Below are 22,121 nucleotides of genomic sequence, written 5' to 3'. Positions count from 1 at the left end.
TGTAGGTATCTGTCTATCAGTCACTGTTGTGGGTGAGGTGATGTTACAGGGTTCTGGCTCATCTAGGTCAGAAACGGTGGCTAAAGGGTCAACATCAGTGTCAGTCATGTATGGCTCGGGGAGCTCACTGGAACCGGGCAAGTCTCTCACAGGTAAGGTTTCCTCTCTTTCTTCCTTGTTTCCACCACCATTGGCAGGATCAGACTGGGGCCTTACAAGTGGCAGGTGATCAGAGTCTCTAGGTGGGGAGTATGACATCTCAACCTCCATTCCTGACTCTCTATCATCTCCCAAAGACTCACAGTCAACATCAGATGATGTGCATATCCATGAGTGGGTACGGTCCTCAGAAGCTTCGACCGCCAGGCCACTCAAAGTATCAATGGACGGAGACTGAAACTCGCTCTCCTCGTCTGAAGCACCTGAATCCAGCTCCCCACTGATTTGTTCTGGGATTGGTAGGAAGCTCACATCCAATATCAAATTCCGGTGTACAACTTTGGTTTTCCCGCCATCGTCCGCAACTTTATAGATGTGAGTCTGAGGTTTCCGATCCATGACAGTGTAGATAGTGGGTTCCCATTTATCTGCCAACTTCCTCTTTCCTCTTTCCCCTTTATTTGCGAGCAGAACTCTGTCACCAACATTCAGGCAAGTGCCACGGACTCTCTTGTTGTAACCATCAGCTTGATGCTGCTGCTCTTTCCTTGCATGCTGCTGAGCAATGCCAGCGGCTTCATGGAGGCTTGCCGTCAGTTTCTCGGCGTAGGTCTTGTAGTCAACCACGACTGTGTCTTTCAGGACCTGCTTGAAGACCACATCCACCGGAAGTCTGGGGACCCGACCATACATTAAGTAGAATGGGGCGTATCCAGTTGTTTCATGGATGGTGGCGTTGTAAGCAAAGGTCAAGGTTTGTATCTGTTGTGCCCAGTGTTGTTTTGCTGCTAATGGTAAGGCACGCAACATACTGCCAAGTGTCCTATTAAACCTCTCAGTTTGCCCATTTCCCATGGGATGGTATGCAGTTGTGTGTGACTTTGCGATCCCTGTGAGGCTGAGGAGTTCTGCTAGGAGTTTACTTTCGAAATTGGCTCCCTGATCTGAATGGATTCGCTGTGGAAAACCATATATGCAGAACACATTATCCCACAACTTCTTCGCAACTTGCTTTGCAGTCTGGTTTACACAAGGGAACGCGTGAGCCAACTTTGTAAAGTGGTCAGTTATGACCAAGACATCAACTGATCTTTGTTTGTTATCCTCAGCGCTCCAGAAATCTATGCATACCAACTCCATGGGTGCAGAAGTGCGAATGCTCTCCAAGGGAGCTCGGGCAGCTGGTTCAGGAGTCTTTGCTAGGATACATCGTTGGCAGCATTTCACATATTCCTTTATGTCTCTTTCCATTTGCGGCCAGAAAAAGCGTTGTCTGGCAAGGTGTAGGGTTCTGGCTTGCCCTTGATGCCCTGCAAGGTCATGCACACCAGAAAGGGCATTGACCTTCAAACTGGCGGGTAAGACAAACTGGTACCTTTTCTGCCTGGTTAAAGAGTCTTTGGTAATCCTATAGAGGACTCCATCTTGGACTTTCATCCGATGCCACTGCTTGCATAGCATCTGTGCTCTTGGACTTAGCCTACATCTCTCTCTTCTAGATGGCAGCTTACCCCGCTCCACAAACAGCCGGACCTCCCCAATGTCTGGATCCTGTTGCTGGCCGTGCCGAAGCTCATCAATAGAGAAGGCTGGAAGGGTGTCTTGTTCTGAGTGTGCCACCTGGGGCAGAACCTGGAGGAACTGAACTGCTCTTGACTCTGCAGCTTTCTCCCACTCAATGTGAGCTTCACAGATGGACTTAACATCAGCGGAATCCTGATTTCCAGGTGGCTTGTGCTGTAGCGCATCTGTGATCACACAGCCTGAGTTATATGCCTGAAGACATTGGACCTTGCACCGGAAAACATCCTGGACTCCTTCCTCCTTTGTTCCCTCGGCTTCTACCAAAAGGTTCTCATATGGCTCGCTGATCAATCTTTGGCCCACTGACCTAGCAAAAGGGTCTCTACTTAAGGCATCTGCCACAATGTTTTTCACCCCAGGTATATGTTTAAGATCGAACATGTATGGGGACAGCTTGGCCACCCACCGCTGTTCGCAAGCGTCAAGTTTTGGTTTTGTCATTATATAGGTCAATGGATTATTGTCGGTCCACACTGTGAAACAGTGACCCTTCAACCAGTGACTGAATTTTTCACAAACACTCCACTTGAGCGCTAGAAATTCCAGGCGATGGGCGGGATACCTCTTTTGTGAGCCAGTGAGGGTCTTGCTCGCAAAAGCAATCGGACGGGCTTTGGTTTCACCTTCTGGTAACTGTGACAAAACGGCCCCGAGGCCATCAAGAGAAGCGTCGATGGATAGGATCAGTGGTTTGGAGAAATCCGGGTGAGCGAGGACTGCACAGTTCAGAAGCTTCTCCTTGAGGCTGAGGAAGGCAGAGTCACAGTCATCAGTCCAGTCTGCAGGTGTGAGCTTTCTGAAGACACCGGGATTCTGGTTTAACTTTCTAACCTTCCCTCTCCGTTTTTGACCAGCTGTAAGGGCAAACAGAGGCTTTGCTGTGGCGGAGCAGTTGGGCATAAAGTGCTGATAGTAGAACACCATTCCCAAAAATGACTTTACTCTCCGAACTGAAGGTGTGCAGCCGTCATCCTCCATTAAATCCTTCTTTGACATTTTGACGATAACTTCAACTTTCTCTGGGTCAACAGCTACCCCATCACCGTCAATAATGTGTCCGAGGAATTTCACGGACCGCTGCAACAGGTGGCATTTTTTTGGACTCAGCTTCAGGTTGTGCTCTCTCAGCCTCTGAAAAACAACCTCCAGCCTATTGAGGGCTTCTTGCTCAGATGGGGCAAAGACCAGGAGGTCGTCAAGATAGCACAGCAAGCTACTGAAGTTTAGATCACCAAAAATGCTCAGCATCATTCTCATGAAAGATGCGGGACTGTTACAAAGTCCCTGGGGCATTCTGTTGTACTCATGTAAGCCCAGGGGTGTTGTGAAGGCGGTGAATTTCTTGTCTTCCTCGTGCATGGTCAGGTTGTAAAAACCTGATGTTAGGTCCATGGTGCTGAAGACAGTGTTTCCGCCAAGAGCCGCCAAGCAGTCCGACTGATGAGGCAGGGGATGAGCATCTTTGATGGTCCTTGCATTCAGCCACCGGAAGTCTGTGCATATCCTGAGGTCACCATTTTTTTTCCAGACCATCACGAGTGGGGATGCATATTCGCTCATTGACTTCCGAATGATTCCCTGCTCTTCCATCTCAGTGAGGACCTGGCGCAGCTTTTGGTAGTGAGCTGGAGGCACTCTGCGATATGGAAGACGGAAAGGACGGTCATCTGTAAGCCGGATCCTATGCACAAAGCCCTTGGCTTCTCCACAATCTAGATGGTGTTTTGAAAACACATCCTGGTACTGTTCCATCATTTCCACCAGTTGGATCTTGGTGGAAGAGCTCACTTGGCAATTATCGATGTTGACATCCCCCAGGCCAACATTCTGCAGTCTCTGTTTCAGGTCAGTATTATCAGCGTGTTTGTCATGAGTCACTTTATCTGCGTCATTTTCTTTCTCACAGGAGCCTTGGGGCAGTGTGAAATCTTCAACTGCAACGCAGGGAGAAACATCTGCCAGCTTGCAGTTTCTTTTCAGGGTGAGTGGCTTTTCTGTGTAATTGGTGACCTTCATGGGAACCCAGCCATCTCCCCACAAAGGTGTGACCACTCTGCCAACCATGATACCCCGAGGGATGCACTTGGAAGAGGTAGGTTCCACCACTACTGTGCTCCCAGGTGACATAGGGACATTACTTGGCAACTTGCCCCATAGCAGGTATTCTTGTTTGGGGAGTAGAGTCACTGCTTGGGTTAGCTTAACTGTACCCACCTTGTCTGGTACATCAGCCCCGTTCCACCTTGTGAGACCAGCCATCATCTCCAGAAACTGCTCGCACTCAGAGGACCCCTGTACATTGCATGAGACGAGTTTCCAGTAGTTTTCGTCATTTTTCAGCTGACTCATCACATATTTCAACATGTTGGTGCCTATGATGATGTCGTCCTTCTGACCAGCAACCACCAGGACCGGGACCATGCACTTTACCCCATACAGACCCAGCTCCATATCATATATGCACTTGGGGCTCACCTGTAGTCCTCCACAGCCAACAAGAATAATGCGCTGTGTCGGCTCTTGCCGCTGTGTCAAAACGTTCTCTGATAGGAGTCTTTGCTCTGCTTCTTCGCTTATTGTACAAGCCATTGATCCCGTATCAAGCAATCCTTGCAACTGAGCAGAATCACTGATCATCACTGGTGCATGGAATAACTCGTCAAATGGCTCAACTTTGTGTATATTCTGAATGATTACTGTGCAATCCTCTGGCATTGCTTTGCAGACATTTGCATACACCTCTTTCAAATCCTCATTTCCTTCAAGGGTTGGTCCTTTAACGCCCACACGTCCCCTCGCCAAATGTGAGCTGTCTAGTTTAAACCTGCTCCACCTTGCTCATTTCTGGGCTGTGTTTGGACAGGTTGTGACGTGGCATTATTTCTTGACTTTCGTTGGTGGCATTCTCTCCTCCAATGGCCAGGCTTGAAACAGCTCATGCAGAGATTTTCCTGCCTGCAGTGCATAGTTGTTGAGTGGTCACCGGACTGGCAAACCTTGCATCTCCTTTGAGTAAAATTTGCTTGCTCCCCAATAGGTGGTGTAACTACTGCTGACTGAGCCTTCTGCTCCAGCACGCGGTCCAGCAAGCTGATGAGGGACTGAATGCAGACACTCTCTGCCTGAGAAGAGGATGAGGGCCCCATTGCATTCTGGTCGCAGGTAAGCTCCCTGGCATTATCAGTAGCTACAGCCTCCATTGCTGAAGTCTGGGCATGTGCACCAACCTGCTTTGGTTGTGGAGGCCGACATGTTTTACCTTGAGACTTGGTCCTAGCCTCTCTCTGGTTTTCAGTGAGGCGCTCCTGGATCTCATCTGCTGTCCATTTCTCTGCTGTTTTAAACTTCAGAACACTTGAAAGTGCAGGGTCGGGGCAGTGTTTCACAAACATCATTGTGACTTCATGAGAGGGATCTTCAATATTCCGTCCCTGCCTCCTCAGACACTCATCTGCCACATCCACAGCTTTATTCAAGCGGATCCAATAGTCCATTGGGCTTTCTCCGGCCAAAGGGAGAGTGTTATAAAAATCTGCCAAAGGCATCGAAGAATATGTTACCTCACTAAAATGTTGTTTGAGTATATCAAAGACAAGCTTGGAGTCTTCAGCAGGCCTTAAAGATGGAATGCTGCGCAGGGTGACCTTGACAACATCTCTAGCTTTTCCCATCAATCTTGAAATTATTTCTTGGGAATGCTCATGAGGCGGGACACCCCTCTTATTTAGGTAAGCATCCATGATTTCCTCCCATTCATGTACTGTGTGTTTGTCGGTTCCATCACCCCTGAAGTGTGGTGGCTCCTTCACATCTGACTGCATCACTAACTTCACCCCAGTCATGTTTAACTCAGAGAGACCCGGGCCCGTGTTCAAACTAGGTGCATGAGTAGTTCGATCTTCTTGGCTACCTGCAGTTTTCTGCATCTGGCTTGCAATACTCTCTCCAATTTGGTTGGCTAACTGTGTTATGAGATCCCCTATGTCTGGATAACTCATGTCTGGACTAGGCATGTGCTGTCTGGGAGAAAGTACATCGGTGTGCATGTGAGTGGAAGAGAATGCAGGGTGGCCTACTACACTAGCACCCCTTACTGAAGTTGATTCTACTTCACCAAAAAGCTTGCCCCGCCCGGAGCTTACTGCCCCAGCACCCCTAACTGGAGTTGAGTATACGTCTCCCAAAAGCTTGCCCCGTCTGAAGCTTACTGAACCAGTACCCCCATCATGGCCAAATGGTATCTTAACATTTTTACCATCAGTCATCTTAGCTAGGTTTGTTATCTCTTAACCAAAGCTAATAAGAGGTAAGTGAATACTCAACATACACAAAAAAAACAGGATAAAAATGAACTTGTGAAGACTAAAGCACCAACAACACTTAACACTCACAATATATGCAGTATTTGTCACAGCATTAATGTCTCTGAAGTGTGTTAGTACTTGTTACAGCATCAGTGTCCTTGAAATGTTAATACTTGCTGCAGCAACCACCGGCGATCACGCTGACGATGATCTGAAGCGGAGAAATCCGGGTCACGGCACCAATGTAGCCGGAACGGTCTGCAGGTCCCGACCACACTGCGTTGTGTTCTGGTGCACAATCAGACGCTGGACACTGGCATGTCTTGTTGAACTCAGGTTTATTCCTGTTTTGAGCCCAGAGAGAGCAAAATGCTGTCATATGGGTTCTATCCTCATAGAAAAACACCTCTCGCAGTCAGGTTCAGTGCAGACTCATTATAAACATGAAAATAACTCAAAACATGTAAATCAAATAAGACACAATAAAAAAAATATTTTACAGACCCCTATGGCTGTCATGAAAATTACACTGTACCACAATCACCTCACACAATATACTTAAAATGAATACTATAATTACTGAACACGGTAATGGGAGTACAACACATATACACATACCTGTTTTGAGCCCAGAGAGAGCAAAATGCTGTCATATGGGTTTTATCCTCATAGAAAAACACCTAACATGAGAAAAGGACAAGCTTACATGTGGATCCCACGGGAAGATAAAACGGCGACACCAGCACACACACATGTTTAGCTAGTGAGCTTAGTCTCTCAAAACTCACTTTACAAGTAAAAAGCACGACAGAAAATGACCCAGTTCGTCTGTCCTAATGATACTATGCAAGAGTAAACTGCTCTGTGTAATTAAATCAACATTAAAACATTAGAATTCACACTTTACATCGCGCCACTTTAGATACATACCTCTCGCAGTCAGGTTCAGTGCAGACTGACGAGAGAGCGGAGGAGACGCAGTACGTCTGCTAACAACCACCAGAGGGCGCTGTAGCACAAACTAAAACAGTACTCCCAATACCAAGGATAAACTTAGGAACAACACAACAAGTGAGGGATTTTGGTGAAATTAATACATATTGCAATAAAACACATAACATAAGAAATAAAAATTACAAATATTATTTACTGTCACTTCTTCTATCTGTTACACAAACAGAGCTAATGCTAGCTAGTTCTGCCACCACATTGACTGCAAACAACCTAAATTGCTAAGAAGTGAAAGTCAATTGTTCGTTCCATTGCAACATCAGCGCCCAGCAGCAGAGTTACGCTTCCACCATTTTGGACCGAAAGCAACTACCGGACGCCAGTACAACGTAGAAGAGGGTCCAATAGACCACAGACCATGGATGTAGAAGATGTGTGTCCTGGTCTTTTGCCCTGCATGTTAGTAAATATCCTACAACTCCATTCAATTCTGTTGATGTCGTGCTACTAGCACTACTAGCTACTGGCCGATAGCCGGTTGTTTGGGAACAGAGACGTTAATACGTCCACCACGGTACAGGCTTATACCATACAGTCCATGGGTGTATTAGAAGATAATAAAAGTGATGAATTACAACCAATATATCCATTATTACAGCCACATACAGCTAGCAGGAAGCTGGTAGAACCTCATATGTCATATGAGCGTGCAGGGCGGTGCGGTCCCGTGGGTCTGATGCACGTTCTTTATGGCGAGGAAAATAACTCTGGATTCAGCTGTTAGTTCATTTTACAACTTTAGGACATAATGATTTAAATGAGGGCTATTTAAGAGTTCCTACTGGCAAGTTGATTTACCTAAAAAAAAAATGATTCTCTGATTTACAGACGTATCTTTATACACCCATGGACACAGACTCATTGGCGTTTTCAGTCCAAAATGGCGGCAGCGCTACCGCAGTGCCATCTAGCGGCTGTTGTTGAAAAAGCACCAGAGTTTCATCTCTTTGCTTCTTTACTCTTTGTTAACTGTTACATACGTGTTGCTAACTGTTAGTTCTCTGTGTTCAGGGTCTACGTAAGCGTGAGTTGCTTCGGGAGGTTTTACTGGGGCTGTTAATCGATTCAAATATTTAATCGTATGATTGTCCGTAGTTGATAGCAAATTAATCGCACTCTTTTTTATCTGTTCAAAATGTACCTTAAAGGGAGATTTACTGCATTTAGCATAAAACAATATGCTCAGATCATAACATGGCAAACTGCAGCCCAACAGACAACAACAGCTGTCAGTGTGTCAGTGTGCTGACTTGACTATGACTTGCCCCCAAACTGCATGTGATTATCATAAAGTGGGCATGTCTGTAAAGAGGAGACTCGTGGGTACCCATAGAACCCATTTACATTCACTGATCTGGAGGTCAGAGGTCAAGGGACCCCTTTGAACATGGACATGACAGTTTTTCCTTGCCAAAATTTAACATAAGTTCAGAGCGTTATTTAACCTCCTTCCTGACAAGCTAGTATGACATGGTTGTTACCAATGAATTCATTTGTTTTTTTAGTTTCATATAATACCAGTATCTGCACTCTAGCACAAAAGCTGTTTTGTCTCATGGGTCTGTCTCTGATCTGTTATTTTTAATTTGACCGACAGTCATTACTGCTACAGTACCTGTTGACCAAGGCTACAGCTGTCCTCTATACATACAGACATATAAGGGTGTCACGATCATTTTTTTGGCCACGATCACGATCAGAGTCCTTTTATCATTCGCTATCTGCTGATAGAGTCCCTTAAAGGAACAAAACTGAATTATTAACCTGATTAAAAAATAGCATGTAACAATAAGATGTTATATTACTAAAGTTAGTTTCATGTTAGCAGCACTAAAGCATGTTAAATTAACTACTTAATTAAAAAATAACATCAGCTGTTTTAAAATAATGTCCTATTATTATTAACATGTACCGTCAGCAGCCAGACTGATCATGTCTGTACCTGAACACACACTCACCGTCAGTTTATTTCAAGATAGACAAGCAAATGTACACGGTATGATAACCTTCAGTTTCAATACTGCGGTATAACGTCACAGCTCTGCTCCCTGCATCTAATTACTTTCAAACTGTGATAACGTTTCAATGGTCCATTATGTTGTGAACTCTGCAGTCCTGTTTTGACCTGTGCAAACAGAGCTAATGCTAGCTAGCTCTGCTACCACATTAACTGCAAACAACGTAAATTGCTAAGAAGTGAAAGTCAATTGTTCGTTCCATTGCAACATCAGCACCCAGCAGCAGAGCTACGCTTCCACCATTTTGGACCGAAAGCAACTACCGGACGCCAGTACAACGTAGAAGAAGGTCCAATAGACCACAGACCATGGATGTAGAAGAGGGTCCAATAGACCACAGACCATGGATGTAGAAGAGGGTCTACTAGACCACAGACCATGGATGTAGAAGAGGGTCCAATAGACCACAGACCATGGATGTAGAAGAGGGTCCAATAGACCACAGACCATGGATGTAGAAGAGGGTCCAATAGACCACAGACCATGGATGTAGAAGAGGGTCCAATAGACCACAGACCATGGATGTAGAAGAGGTTGTGTCCTGTGCTTTTGCCCTGCATGTTAGTAAATATCCTACAACTCCATTAAATTCTGTTGATGTCGTGCTACTAGCACTACTAGCTACTGGCCGATAGCCGGTTGTTTGGGAACAGAGACGTTAATACGTCCACCACGGTACAGGCTTATACCATACAGTCCATGGATGTATTAGAAGATAATAAAAGTGATGAATTACAACCAATATATCCATTATTACAGCCACATACAGCTAGCAGGAAGCTGGTAGAACCCCATATGTCATATGAGCGTGCAGGGCGGTGCGGTCCCGTGGGTCTGATGCACGTTCTTTATGGCGAGGAAAATAACTCTGGATTCAGCTGTTAGTTCATTTTACAACTTTAGGACATAATGATTTAAATGAGGGCTATTTAAGAGTTCCTACTGGGAAGTTGATTTACCTAAAAAAAAATGATTCTCTGATTTACAGACGTATCTTTATACACCCATGGACACAGACTCATTGGCGTTTTCAGTCCAAAATGGCGGCAGCGCTACCGCAGTGCCATCTAGCGGCTGTTGTTGAAAAAGCACCAGAGTTTCATCTCTTTGCTTCTTTACTCTTTGTTAACTGTTACATACGTGTTGCTAACTGTTAGTTCTCTGTGTTCAGGGTCTACGTAAGCGTGAGTTGCTTCGGGAGGTTTTACTAGGGCTGTTAATCGATTCAAATATTTAATCGTATGATTGTCCGTAGTTGATTGCAAATTAATCGCACTCTTTTTTATTTGTTCAAAATGTACCTTAAAGGGAGATTTACTGCATTTAGCATAAAACAATATGCTCAGATCATAACATGGCAAACTGCAGCCTAACAGGCAACAACAGCTGTCAGTGTGTCAGTGTGCTGACTTGACTATGACTTGCCCCAAACTGCATGTGATTATCATAAAGTGGGCATGTCTGTAAAGGGGAGACTCGTGGGTACCCATAGAACCCATTTACATTCACTGATCTGGAGGTCAGAGGTCAAGGGACCCCTTCGAAAATGGACATGACAGTTTTTCCTTGCCAAAATTTAACATAAGTTCAGAGCGTTATTTAACCTCCTTCTTGACAAGCTAGTATGACATGGTTGTTACCAATGAATTCATTTGTTTTTTTTAGTTTCATATAATACCAGTATCTGCACTCTAGCACAAAAGCTGTTTTGTCTCATGGGTCTGTCTCTGATCTGTTATTTTTAATTTGACCGACAGTCATTACTGCTACAGTACCTGTTGACCAAGGCTACGGCTGTCCTCTATACATACAGACATATAAGGGTGTCCCGATCATTTTCTTGACCCGATCACGATCAGAGTCCTTTTATCATTCGCTATCTGCTGATAGAGTCCCTTAAAGGAACAAAACTGAATTATTAACCTGATTAAAAAATAGCATGTAACAATAAGATGTTATATTACTAAAGTTAGTTTCATGTTAGCAGCACTATAGCATGTTACATTAACTACTTAATTAAAAAATAACATCAGCTGTGAGCTTTTAAAATAATGTCCTATTATTATTAACATGTACCGTCAGCAGCCAGACTGATCATGTCTGTACCTTAACACACACTCACTGTCAGTTTATTTCAAGATAGACATACAAATGTACACGGTATGATAACCTTCAGTTTTAATACTGCGGTATAACGTCACAGCCCTGCTCCCTGCATCTAATTACTTTCAAACTGTGATAACGTTTCAATGGTCCATTATGTTGTGAACGCTGCAGTCCTGTTTTGACCTGTGCAAACAGAGCTAATGCTAGCTAGTTCTGCCACCACATTGACTGCAAACAACGTAAATTGCTAAGAAGTGAAAGTCAATTGTTCGTTCCATTTTAACATCAGCGCCCAACAGCAGAGTTACGCTTCCACCATTTTGGACTGAAAGCGACAACCGGACGGCAATAAAACATCCGCCTACAAAGTGCCGTACAAAAGTAAAACTAAATTATTTCTATTCTATTGTCATATTTAATGACTTTACCAACATGGCCTGTGTTGAATAATACAAATATTATAAATATGCATACTATTATAACTATTTACTTACGCTCTTAAAGTGAGCCTAGGACATAAATGGAAGTTAGAAAAATCCAGCACACAGATTTTGAGAGCAATCTCAATCTCAATAGCAGGACAGACTAGAGGAGCATGTCTAAATAGGGCAAAACACACATAATAGAGTAAAAATGGATCATTCTACAACATGACTAACTACCTTCATTCTAATGCATATCAAACATTTTCAGATGTATAACACGATGTAATTTTGCTATGAGAATCAAATACACTGTAAATAAGACAACATGGCTCTTACAGATGTTATAATAATAATCATCCAGTGTATCGAGTGGTAGAGGTCCCGGGTTCAAATCCCGGATGAGCCCCCAATTTGTCACAACCTGGCTCTCAAAGCCATGACAAATAGGGAGACACACCGTGGATCTTACAGATGTTACAATAATCATCATCCAGTGTAGTCGTACCATTGCAATTCCTGTAGAGACTCCATAAATGAGGCGCACCGCCGCTCAAAGCACCATCGTTGCCATCCTCCACCAAAACCTGCAGACAGACACAGCTGTTGGATTAAATAACCTCTATTGAGTTGAGCAGAAACACCCTACAACGGCACGATATGGTCTGTGTACAGTCCACTTACATAGGAAGAAATTAAGGAAGTTCAACAGTGGGTGTAAGATACAGTAAGACAACTCATTATAGTTTCATATAATGAGGAAGTAATAAACTTCTTCAAGTCGACTCCAAACCAGGTGACAAATTGAGGACATAAAAGAGCAAAATCTCTGTTACTTACCCACCAGTTTGTAGCATTAAACCAACCTTAAAATCCAGCCTTGGTGAAAATATCAAAACATCAAATGTTGAGCTACTGACACAGCTAAAAGTGTCAAAGTGTTTGTTTTAACAAACATGAGCACAGAAAAACACAACTGTGATCATTGAATTGTCTGTTTATGAATCTGAGATACTTCAAATTTCAAGTAGTGTTGAAATAATTGCTTTTAATTAGGTGAGTGGCAGTTAATTTCTTGCATTAGTAAGTTCACTTTCTACTTGGCAAACAAATAGCCACACCACAGATAGAGCCTGTGGGAAACAGTATCAGTTAAAAAAGCACAAAGCACCGAAAGAGCCCTTCAGCTGGCTCATTGACTGTAATGTTATTTCACCTCAACAAAACATAAATGTGGAGAAAAGTAATTCTTTAACTTTATCTACACAACTGCCATGTCTTCATCTCCATCAAAGTCTTGGGGTGCCCAAAGTGAAATGATTTCAGCAATACAACTTGCGGATTTTGACTGTGGATGTTTTTTTCAAGTACAGTAGTACCTCTCTCTGTGTTATCACCAGTTATCTCTAACAATGACTCATCACGTTCAGACCCTTCAGACACACACAGGTGATTCTGATTAGCTGATTAAGGCCTAGTCCACATGCACACAGGTATTTTTGTAAACATTGTTTTTCCTCCTTCATTCTCAAAAACAAATCTCTGACGAGACCAAAATGCAAAAACACAATTGATGCGCTGTCACACACGCAAATTTGATTATTGCATTTTAATTTTATTTTTGCTCATATAACACATACATATGTGGGAAATCATGACGCTATTGTAGAATTACAATTTCATTTTCAAGTTTACATTATCATTTGAATAAAGTCCCCTTCCATAGGGATTGAGTATGCAATGTCCACCATCAGGAAACATGAATGACATCACCAGGGAGAACGGAGGAAACTGGAGGAACAAGAATGAAGATAAAAATCCCCAGACCTGAGCTTCCCCGCCCATCTCCCTACCTTTACCTGATTTCATCATCAGCCTCTACAGTACTTATACCAGCCTCTTTCTGCTATCTGTCACCAGTTTCGTGGAACCTGGTCACCTGTCACCTACCTACCTGCCAGCCTGCCAGCCTGCCAGCCTGACCCTCTGCCTGATCCCTGGACTTCTGAACCTTGTGAGTTGTTGCAACTTACCCATACATTAACTGAACTGATCATGTCTGCTTTTGTCTGTGTTTGGGTCTTTCCCTTGTTGCCTTGCACACGCCAGCACACATCAGTAGTGATAACAGATTTTCTCTCAAAAACTTTAAACTCAATTTTTTTTACTTTATCTTCATTCATGTTATGTTTTTGATTAAAATATACATTTTTAAAAAGTGTCTAACCTACCTGCTGTGTCTACACTGACCAATAAACCTATAATATTATGATTATTATTATTATTATTATTATTCTGATACATTCCCAAACTTCCCGACTGCAAAAAATGATTTTCATTGAGCAGACAATCTAAAGATGCTCATCTTTCACATGATCAAAGTCTTGTTTTTCTGTGCTCATGTTCTTTAAAACAAACACTGCCTTTTAGCTGTCTGAGTAGCTCAACATTTGATGATCTGATATTTTAAATAACAATGCTTCTGTTGTGTGTTTCATCTGCAGCTGAAGCTGAGTGTTGCTGACGATGGCTAAACCAGGTAAAGTGAAGCTGCCGTCACAGTATGATATTTCCATGCTGCTGTTTCTTTTCGTCATTTAAAATGGGATGAATAGAAATTGCTTATTACAAAAAACTATAACAAGCAAAAAATCCTATGGAACTAGAAGAGTGACAGTAAATGTTGGCATTGAAAACAGAACTTGAACTGAAAAAGGAAAGATTGGAATTGAAGAAGTTCCAGTGAAAAATAAAACACAAGCATTAAAAAAATACTTGATATTATTTTGATTAAGTTTAACAAGACTTATTGTGTGAATACTGTAATACAGCGTTCACAGTATGTTATCCAAATCTTTATTATTCTGCTTCTTCTTCTATTTCTTCCGTACGTTTTTTGGACTCTAACTACTTCTGCATACTTTCAGCTACAGAAACTGTTCAACTATCAAAATATTCATCTCTTTAAGGACATCAGTGCTTACATTCAACTTTTATCTCTTATACTTTTTAAAATCCACACACAGTAGAGAAAATACTACACCGTGGATATGGTCATGAATGGGACCTCTTCTTTTTATGTTACCTGTAACTCCACAAACTAATAGTTAGCTAAATGATATGCTCCTAAGTAACACAGTTACTAGTTATCTTGACATGCAAACCAGGGGTGTAATGATTCATCTACTACATCGATGTATCGATTTATATTCCTACGATCCAACTACATCGACAGGTACTCAACAAGTTGTCCTTAACGGGGATGTATATCGACCTATAATCAATTGGCAAAGTAAATTATTGATTGCATCGATACTAAGAATTTACACCTTGTATATAAGCACGTCAAACGTAATATGAATGTATTTTTTTCATAGTTTTGATAGTAAATAAATGTAAAATGTTACTCCGGTTCACTCTCCCTGTGTAGCGGCAGGCTGATAGAGAGGAAGAGCCAGACAAGTGAGAGATATTCAAGCCGGGTTTAAGGTCGAGTGTGTGGAAACAGTTTGACTTTTGCATAAAGGGAGATGTCCTAAATCACCCGCTGTTTGCAGAATATGCAAAGGCCAGATAAATAAAACGGCAACACGACCAATCTTTCCACGCACCTACTGTGACACCAGTATTATTGCTCTACCGTTTATATTGAAAAGGAGAACAGAAGCAGGTGCTTAAACTACGGTGACCAGACGTCCCGGTTTGTCCGGGACTGTCCCGGTTTCAAGTTAGGTGTCACGAGTCCAGACAAATATCTGTCAAACAGTCGCATGTCCCAGTTTTCAACAGTCACTAACTAATTGTCCCGGTTTTCGCAAGAATCAAAATAACAATATTATGCTTACATAGACGTTTATCATGTTCCACTCATTAATTAATTTATGCGCACGAGATAAGAGCCAGCACAGCGCATCGCTGCTGTCTTTAACTATATAGTGATGTTGTCTGGCAACAATTACGCACAGACACGTCTGATCCGCTGGTTACATTTTGTGCAGTTTTGAACCACAGAGTCCTCCGTGCTTATGAGCACATCAAACGTGTTGTTTTGATTAATTATACACAGTTCCTTCTGCGCATCAACAGGCATTTCGCTCCTCTCATAACTCCCTCAGGACCGGCCGTTCATGTCAGTCTTTCACCCGGTGTCTCCATCCTGGACAAAATGTCTGAGCTCCACAATTTAATTATAATAGCCTGAGGCTGAGCCGAGCAACATGATGTGATCAAAATGGTTCAGGTTCAAAACTAAAGTTGAAAAATAATGTATGTAGTCCCAGACAACAATATGCTTCCTCTGAGAGAAACTCTCTACAGGACTCCCAAACTGTCAGTAGGTCATGAGGGGGATAGCCCTGTGATTAAAGGGGGAGAAAGTAATGAATGTGATACAGTAAGTCATAATTGTCACAGCCGCTAATGCACCCCCTATAATAATGCCTTCTTTTTCATCCCACCCTATGCTCAAATGCGCTACAGGTGCACCATGTTAGCCATTGTGTGAGCGCATGAACGTGTGTGCGCACGATGGCTAGATTAAACCACTGTTCATTCGACCTGAAGAAGTTGGTTGCATTTTATTTTTTGTTAAATATTATTGCTCTACCTTTTGCTTTGAAAATGAGAACATCATTTAACTTGAATTTGATCTTTTGTTAAATATTGCACTGTCTTTTGTATGAGTTATATGTATTTGCCATTAATCGTTGTGTTTACTTATTTATATCCATAATTAATTTATCCCTGATTCCCTTACAAGAAAAACTTTGAGGAATCCTGACCTGCATTGTGCAGTATCAGCTATTTATTTCACACTGATAGAATTTTTGGCAAAAAAGGTATTGTGTCGATTTCAAGTCATTGAATTGAATCGTATCATATCGTATTGCTCTATATGAGCCAATATCGTCCTTGAACCGTATCGGAATCATGGAAAATTATAATAACGCATCGTTGTAAAAACGTATCACCGTTACACCCCTAATGCTAAACATTGCAGCTTATGTTAGAGCAGTTGAACACACAGTTGAGTCCATTCCTAACACTTTTTCCAAACTCTTTAAATGAGTTTTACGGTGTATGCACAACGCTTCAACATATGTAGAAATCCAGAGCTTGACAGACCTCCATGCCTAGTTACGGTTGCTAAGCTATGATTGGACAATCACTGTTTGGGCGAGGGGTTAAGCTATGGTCAGTTTGGCTTCTTCTAAAATTCATGACAATTTGATAAGTGATTTAAAAATAATTTTGAGATAAATGTTTTGCTTTTCACTCTCCATTGGCCAGTTTTTGTTTTGCCCTATAAAGCATTTATTTCAAGCTTGTCTATTTTCAAAAAGCTTTGGGAATACATCGATTTATTAGTGATGTCATTTGGTTTATACTTAACATTGTTCCTATCTGTGCTTTCTCAAAGTGACCCTTGAAGAAACCAACCTGGAATGGCAGACCTTTAACGGCTCTATTCCCAACGGAGCAGTTTCAATCTACAACGGATACGAACAACGCACCGACTACGTTGCCAAACATGGGATTGAGGCCGGCTTCTTCTGCCCTTCCCTGGATTCTTACTGCCACTACGCCTATGGAGACAAAGAGCATCGTGTCTCCCAATTTCAGATCCTGGTGAACAAAGACGACTTTGAGTCTTTGAAGTGGAAGAATGGCTCCTACGGTTCAGTGCCTGCAAATGCAGTATACACATCCCCCAATGACATGTATGTTGGGAAGAACGAGTATGGTCTTGGGAAGGTGCATGTTAAAAATGAGGCCTTCTTCCTTCCCTGGGGAGGTAAAGAGTATTGGTACAAGAACTACCAGGTTCTGACCTTTAACTCAGATGTAATCAGCGAGCACATTTCTGATGTCAAGTATAAAACTGATAATCTTAATATCATTAAGTATCCTCCAGAGATCTTGAAAAATTCTACAGTCATCAACAAAAGCGACCATCCAGTGACACAGACAGCCACCCTCTCAGAGGCAACCGTAGAAGAGCAAAGGTGGGACACCAGCTTTTCCATAACAGCGGGCGTCACGACTAGCATCACTGCCGGAATCCCAGATATTGCCTCTGCAACTGTTGGGTTTAGTGTGGAGACAACCCTCCAGTTCTCGAAGGGGACCACTCATAAAAAGTCAACCACCCACTCTGTTGCTGTTGAGTGCACAGTCCCACCACACCACTCCTGCAAAGTCAATATGGTGGCTCATAAGTACGGGGCAGACATCCCTTACACTGCACGCCTCAAACGCACCTACAGGAACGGGGAGACCAAGTGGACGTCCATCACCGGGACCTACAAAGGCGTCCAAGTGGGAGAAGTCTTGGCTGTGGTGGATCCCTGTCAATCTCTGTAGGCCCTCTCCCTGAAAGCATAATGGAAGAGGCTCCATGAGTTACAGTACCTGACATATTGTATGTTGGATACCCGTAATGAAAACCTAAAAAAAAATAAGTTTTATTTTTGCTTTAATTTGGCATTTAATGATTTCTTCAGTTTTTCAACAAATTGTTTACCAGGCACCAAATGTATTTTTGAGGTTTCACCTATAATGTCAGAGACACACACCCCTAAAACCTACCCTAATTCAGAGTTTAACCAATTAATTAATTAGTTTAATTGACTAACCAATTGAAAATTACAGAAATACTTGGAAACATTGTTGTGAAACTGGTGAATCGGTATGATTTCCTTTCTTCTATTGAGCTTAGAGTGATTTAGTCTCAGATATGATTTTATTCCACATATATAATCCCATATGTCTTTGTGCTCATTTAATAGTGATAACAAGTATTTGATTTTCTTTCATTCTTCAATATGTAATCCTGTGTGCTTTTATATTCACTGGTTGGTAAAAATATGTAAGAAAGTTTTCTTTGCTAAAGGTCTTATGATCTAATAGTTTGTTGATGTTTAGGTTGTTAACCATACATGGATCTGGAGTAAAAAAGTATAAATGAAGGGAGACAACAGATTATAGGAGGCTTTTTTGACTCTGAGGATATTTTTGACTTTTTCTTTTGGGCATTTTGAAGCTTTTGGGGATCTTTTGAGATTTTACTGGGTGTTTTGGTTCCTTTTCGTATCATTCAATTCATGTAACTTGTAATCTTCATATTATCTTTAAAAACCAATAAAACTGGATTGTATTCTGTACATTCCAACCAAAGTCCTGTCTTGCTCATCTCTGATGGTGTCTGCTTGGTGTCCTTAAGGTAAGGTAAGAGAGCCCTTCCTCTGGGATAGGCTGGCAGTTAAAATGTAATTGTTATGAATTACAATAGCAAAGCTGAATACTTGCTAAGGTTTAAGTTGTGTTGTTTCCTTTGTCTTGACTTGCTAAACGGGGTTAGCTTGGTTTGTTTGATGTCCTACTGATTGAGTTGTGTTTTATGTTGCTTATGTTATCAAGGCTTAAACATAGTTGTGTGTTTTAGTGTACATTAGGTGTTAGATTGGCATCCAAATTAGGGGTGATGGGGCCAGGGTCCTGAAGCTGCCCTTCATAAACGAGCGAGGTTCCCTACCGACATAGGGTCCCTCCTCCAGGATGGACTTTAAAAACTCCAGGAGTACTTCCAGTCTCCCAACACCTATTGCATACACATTTCTGTAGCCTACTAAAATGCAAGACCTGAAATAAGCAATACATCAGCAGCTGGTGTTTTTAAGCCTTGCTGAACTCCTGCCTCCCTGAGCAGGCTGAGACAGTTGGATAGTAACAGGTTATTGAGTCTCTCTTGCAGTTCTATTGTCTAGTTGAAGTGTGAACATACAAATTTAAGATGATGAGACATAATTTTATTGTTATTCCACAAAAAAAAATCATTAAGAAGAGCACCTTTTTATGGAGCTTGTCTGGGTAGTGGAAAGTTATGTAACAGGTATGTCACCAGTTCTGCTGCATAATTAGGAAATGAATGTTAGTATTTTAGGGGAAGGCAATAAATAACGAAAATAACACATTTTAAGTTGCCCAACACTGGCCATCTGCCTACTTGCTGCATATATCAAATGAAACTTTGCAGATTTTTCTTATAGTGAGTGAAGTATTAGTGTTGGATCATCCAAATTCTATCAAAAGTTTGGTGTGCAACGATGTTCATGGCGGGCTGTAGCAAGTAGACGTTTGCATGAAGCATAATGGGATTGAACATCATAGAATGAAGCTCGTCAGTAAAAACTTCCTTCATGTCTTCATCTGAATTTGAAATAGCACAACAATATGTTATCAGAAAAATAAAATTACAGTTGATTGATTTTATATAAAATAAAATTAATCTAATGTTAATTAAATTATTTAAACTGAGTGTAAAAAGAAATGCTTTGTACTTTTAATTCTACCTGCAATCAGTTGATAGACAATACAAAAAAAATCATATCAAATATAAAATCAAATAAATAAATTTGACTTATTTCATAATATTTTCCTGCCTTCTGTTCAGTTTTGGGGCTAAATACATATGGCATCAAAAAGTGTTACAAATAAAGAAGCTGTGTTAAAAAGGTATGACGCCTATGAGAATATACAGTGTTAGGGAATAAAACAGGTTTCTATTTGCTTTATAACTTAGAATTATTTCTATATTTTGAGAAAAATTGGACAAAGTTTCTCAGTTAGTTGTCAGCCACAGCTCTTCAGGTTAAGTGAGTGAGTTTTGTAGTAATGTATCTCCATTTAACTAATCTCTGCAGATGCTCATGAAGCAGCTGAAATATCAAATAAATCCAGTAGATGGCACTGAATGAAAACTTACTGATCTATTGAGCAGGTATGCTGAAACATCAGCACACTGTCTGCTTTACACTTAGTTTGAAATACAAAAATAAACGTTTTGTTAATTACTACACACGGTGTACCCCTTACACACACTCACTTATGTATTTTTTTCAAGATAGATATGCAAATGTACACGGTATAATAATCTTCAGTTTAAATACTGCGGTATAACGTCACAGTCCTGCTCCCTGCATCTAAATACTTTCAAACTGTGATAACGTTTCAATGGTCCATTATGTTGTGAACTCTGCAGTCCTGTTTTGACCTGTGCAAATGTAGCCGGAACGGTCTGCAGGTCCCGACCACACTGCGTTGTGTTCTGGTGCACAATCAGACGCTGGACACTGGCATGTCTTGTTGAACTCAGGTTTATTCCTGTTTTGAGCCCAGAGAGAGCAAAATGCTGTCATATGGGTTTTATCCTCATAGAAAAACACCTCTCGCAGTCAGGTTCAGTGCAGACTCATTATAAACATGAAAATAACTCAAAACATGTAAATCAAATAAGACACAATAAAAAAAATATTTTACAGACCCCTATGGCTGTCATGAAAATTACACTGTACCACAATCACCTCACACAATATACTTAAAATGAATACTATAATTACTGAACACGGTAATGGGAGTACAACACATATACACATACCTGTTTTGAGCCCAGAGAGAGCAAAATGCTGTCATATGGGTTTTATCCTCATAGAAAAACACCTAACATGAGAAAAGGACAAGCTTACATGTGGATCCCACGGGAAGATAAAACGGCGACACCAGCACACACACATGTTTAGCTAGTGAGCTTAGCCTCTCAAAACTCACTTTACAAGTAAAAAGCACGACAGAAAATGACCCAGTTCGTCTGTCCTAATGATACTATGCAAGAGTAAACTGCTCTGTGTAATTAAATCAACATTAAAACATTAGAATTCACACTTTACATCGCGCCACTTTAGATACATACCTCTCGCAGTCAGGTTCAGTGCAGACTGACGAGAGAGCGGAGGAGACGCAGTACGTCTGCTAACAACCACCAGAGGGCGCTGTAGCACAAACTAAAACAGTACTCCCAATACCAAGGATAAACTTAGGAACAACACAACAAGTGAGGGATTTTGGTGAAATTAATACATATTGCAATAAAACACATAACATAAGAAATAAAAATTACAAATATTATTTACTGTCACTTCTTCTATCTGTTACATTCACCCCTCTTTAATTTCGCCAAATCCCGAAAACATACAGAGGGTTGTGCAAGATAAATAAATCAATTTTACAAAGCACAATTTTCACATTCTTTCGGTCCAAGATAACCCTGGGAATCTAATTCCCCACACAGCATATTAGCTACTTGCTAAGTAAGTTCAGAGAAAACAGAAGTTGATCAGGCTACTGCTTCTCCTAGTATATATGATGCCTTTTACACCACATGAGATCTTGGCATTCAATCCCGTCAATGTGAACATTTTATGACCCAAAACAAAAGAAGAAATGTACTGTATAAAAACAAAACACAAAACTCATTTCTATACCTCTTCTGCCCTGTTTAAAACAAGGTGAGTAAGGACTGTGACCTACTGTTAAACCTGTCTACAATACCCCGTGTGAAAGGTTTTTGCGCCATGTTCTCTATCAGGCGATTGACTGCTTTGACAACCCTGCCTGTACGTGTTCTGACTACGTGCCTGTCAGGCCCTGAACCTTGTGTAGGTATCTGTCTATCAGTCACT

At 41.6% G+C, this 22,121-nt stretch overlaps 1 protein-coding gene and 1 long non-coding RNA gene across 2 annotated transcripts in view; both read left to right on the top strand.

Annotated features, from left to right (window-relative positions):
- The window catches only part of LOC141769980 (uncharacterized), a 195,931-nt gene that overhangs the window by 107,299 nt on the left and 66,511 nt on the right, over positions 1-22,121 (top strand). The gene's annotated exons all lie outside the window — the stretch shown is intronic.
- Positions 14,131-17,967, top strand: LOC141770113 (natterin-3-like). Its single transcript, XM_074639774.1, has 2 exons — positions 14,131-14,143; positions 17,024-17,967. The coding sequence occupies exons 1-2, from the start codon at positions 14,131-14,133 to the stop codon at positions 17,965-17,967; spliced, it is 957 nt and encodes a 318-aa protein (XP_074495875.1).

This window comes from Sebastes fasciatus, chromosome 6 (genome assembly GCF_043250625.1).
Source record: "Sebastes fasciatus isolate fSebFas1 chromosome 6, fSebFas1.pri, whole genome shotgun sequence".
NCBI classification, from domain to species: Eukaryota; Metazoa; Chordata; class Actinopteri; order Perciformes; family Sebastidae; genus Sebastes; species Sebastes fasciatus.
Note: the sequence above shows the minus strand (reverse complement) of the source record. Positions and strands in the feature narration are given on the sequence as shown.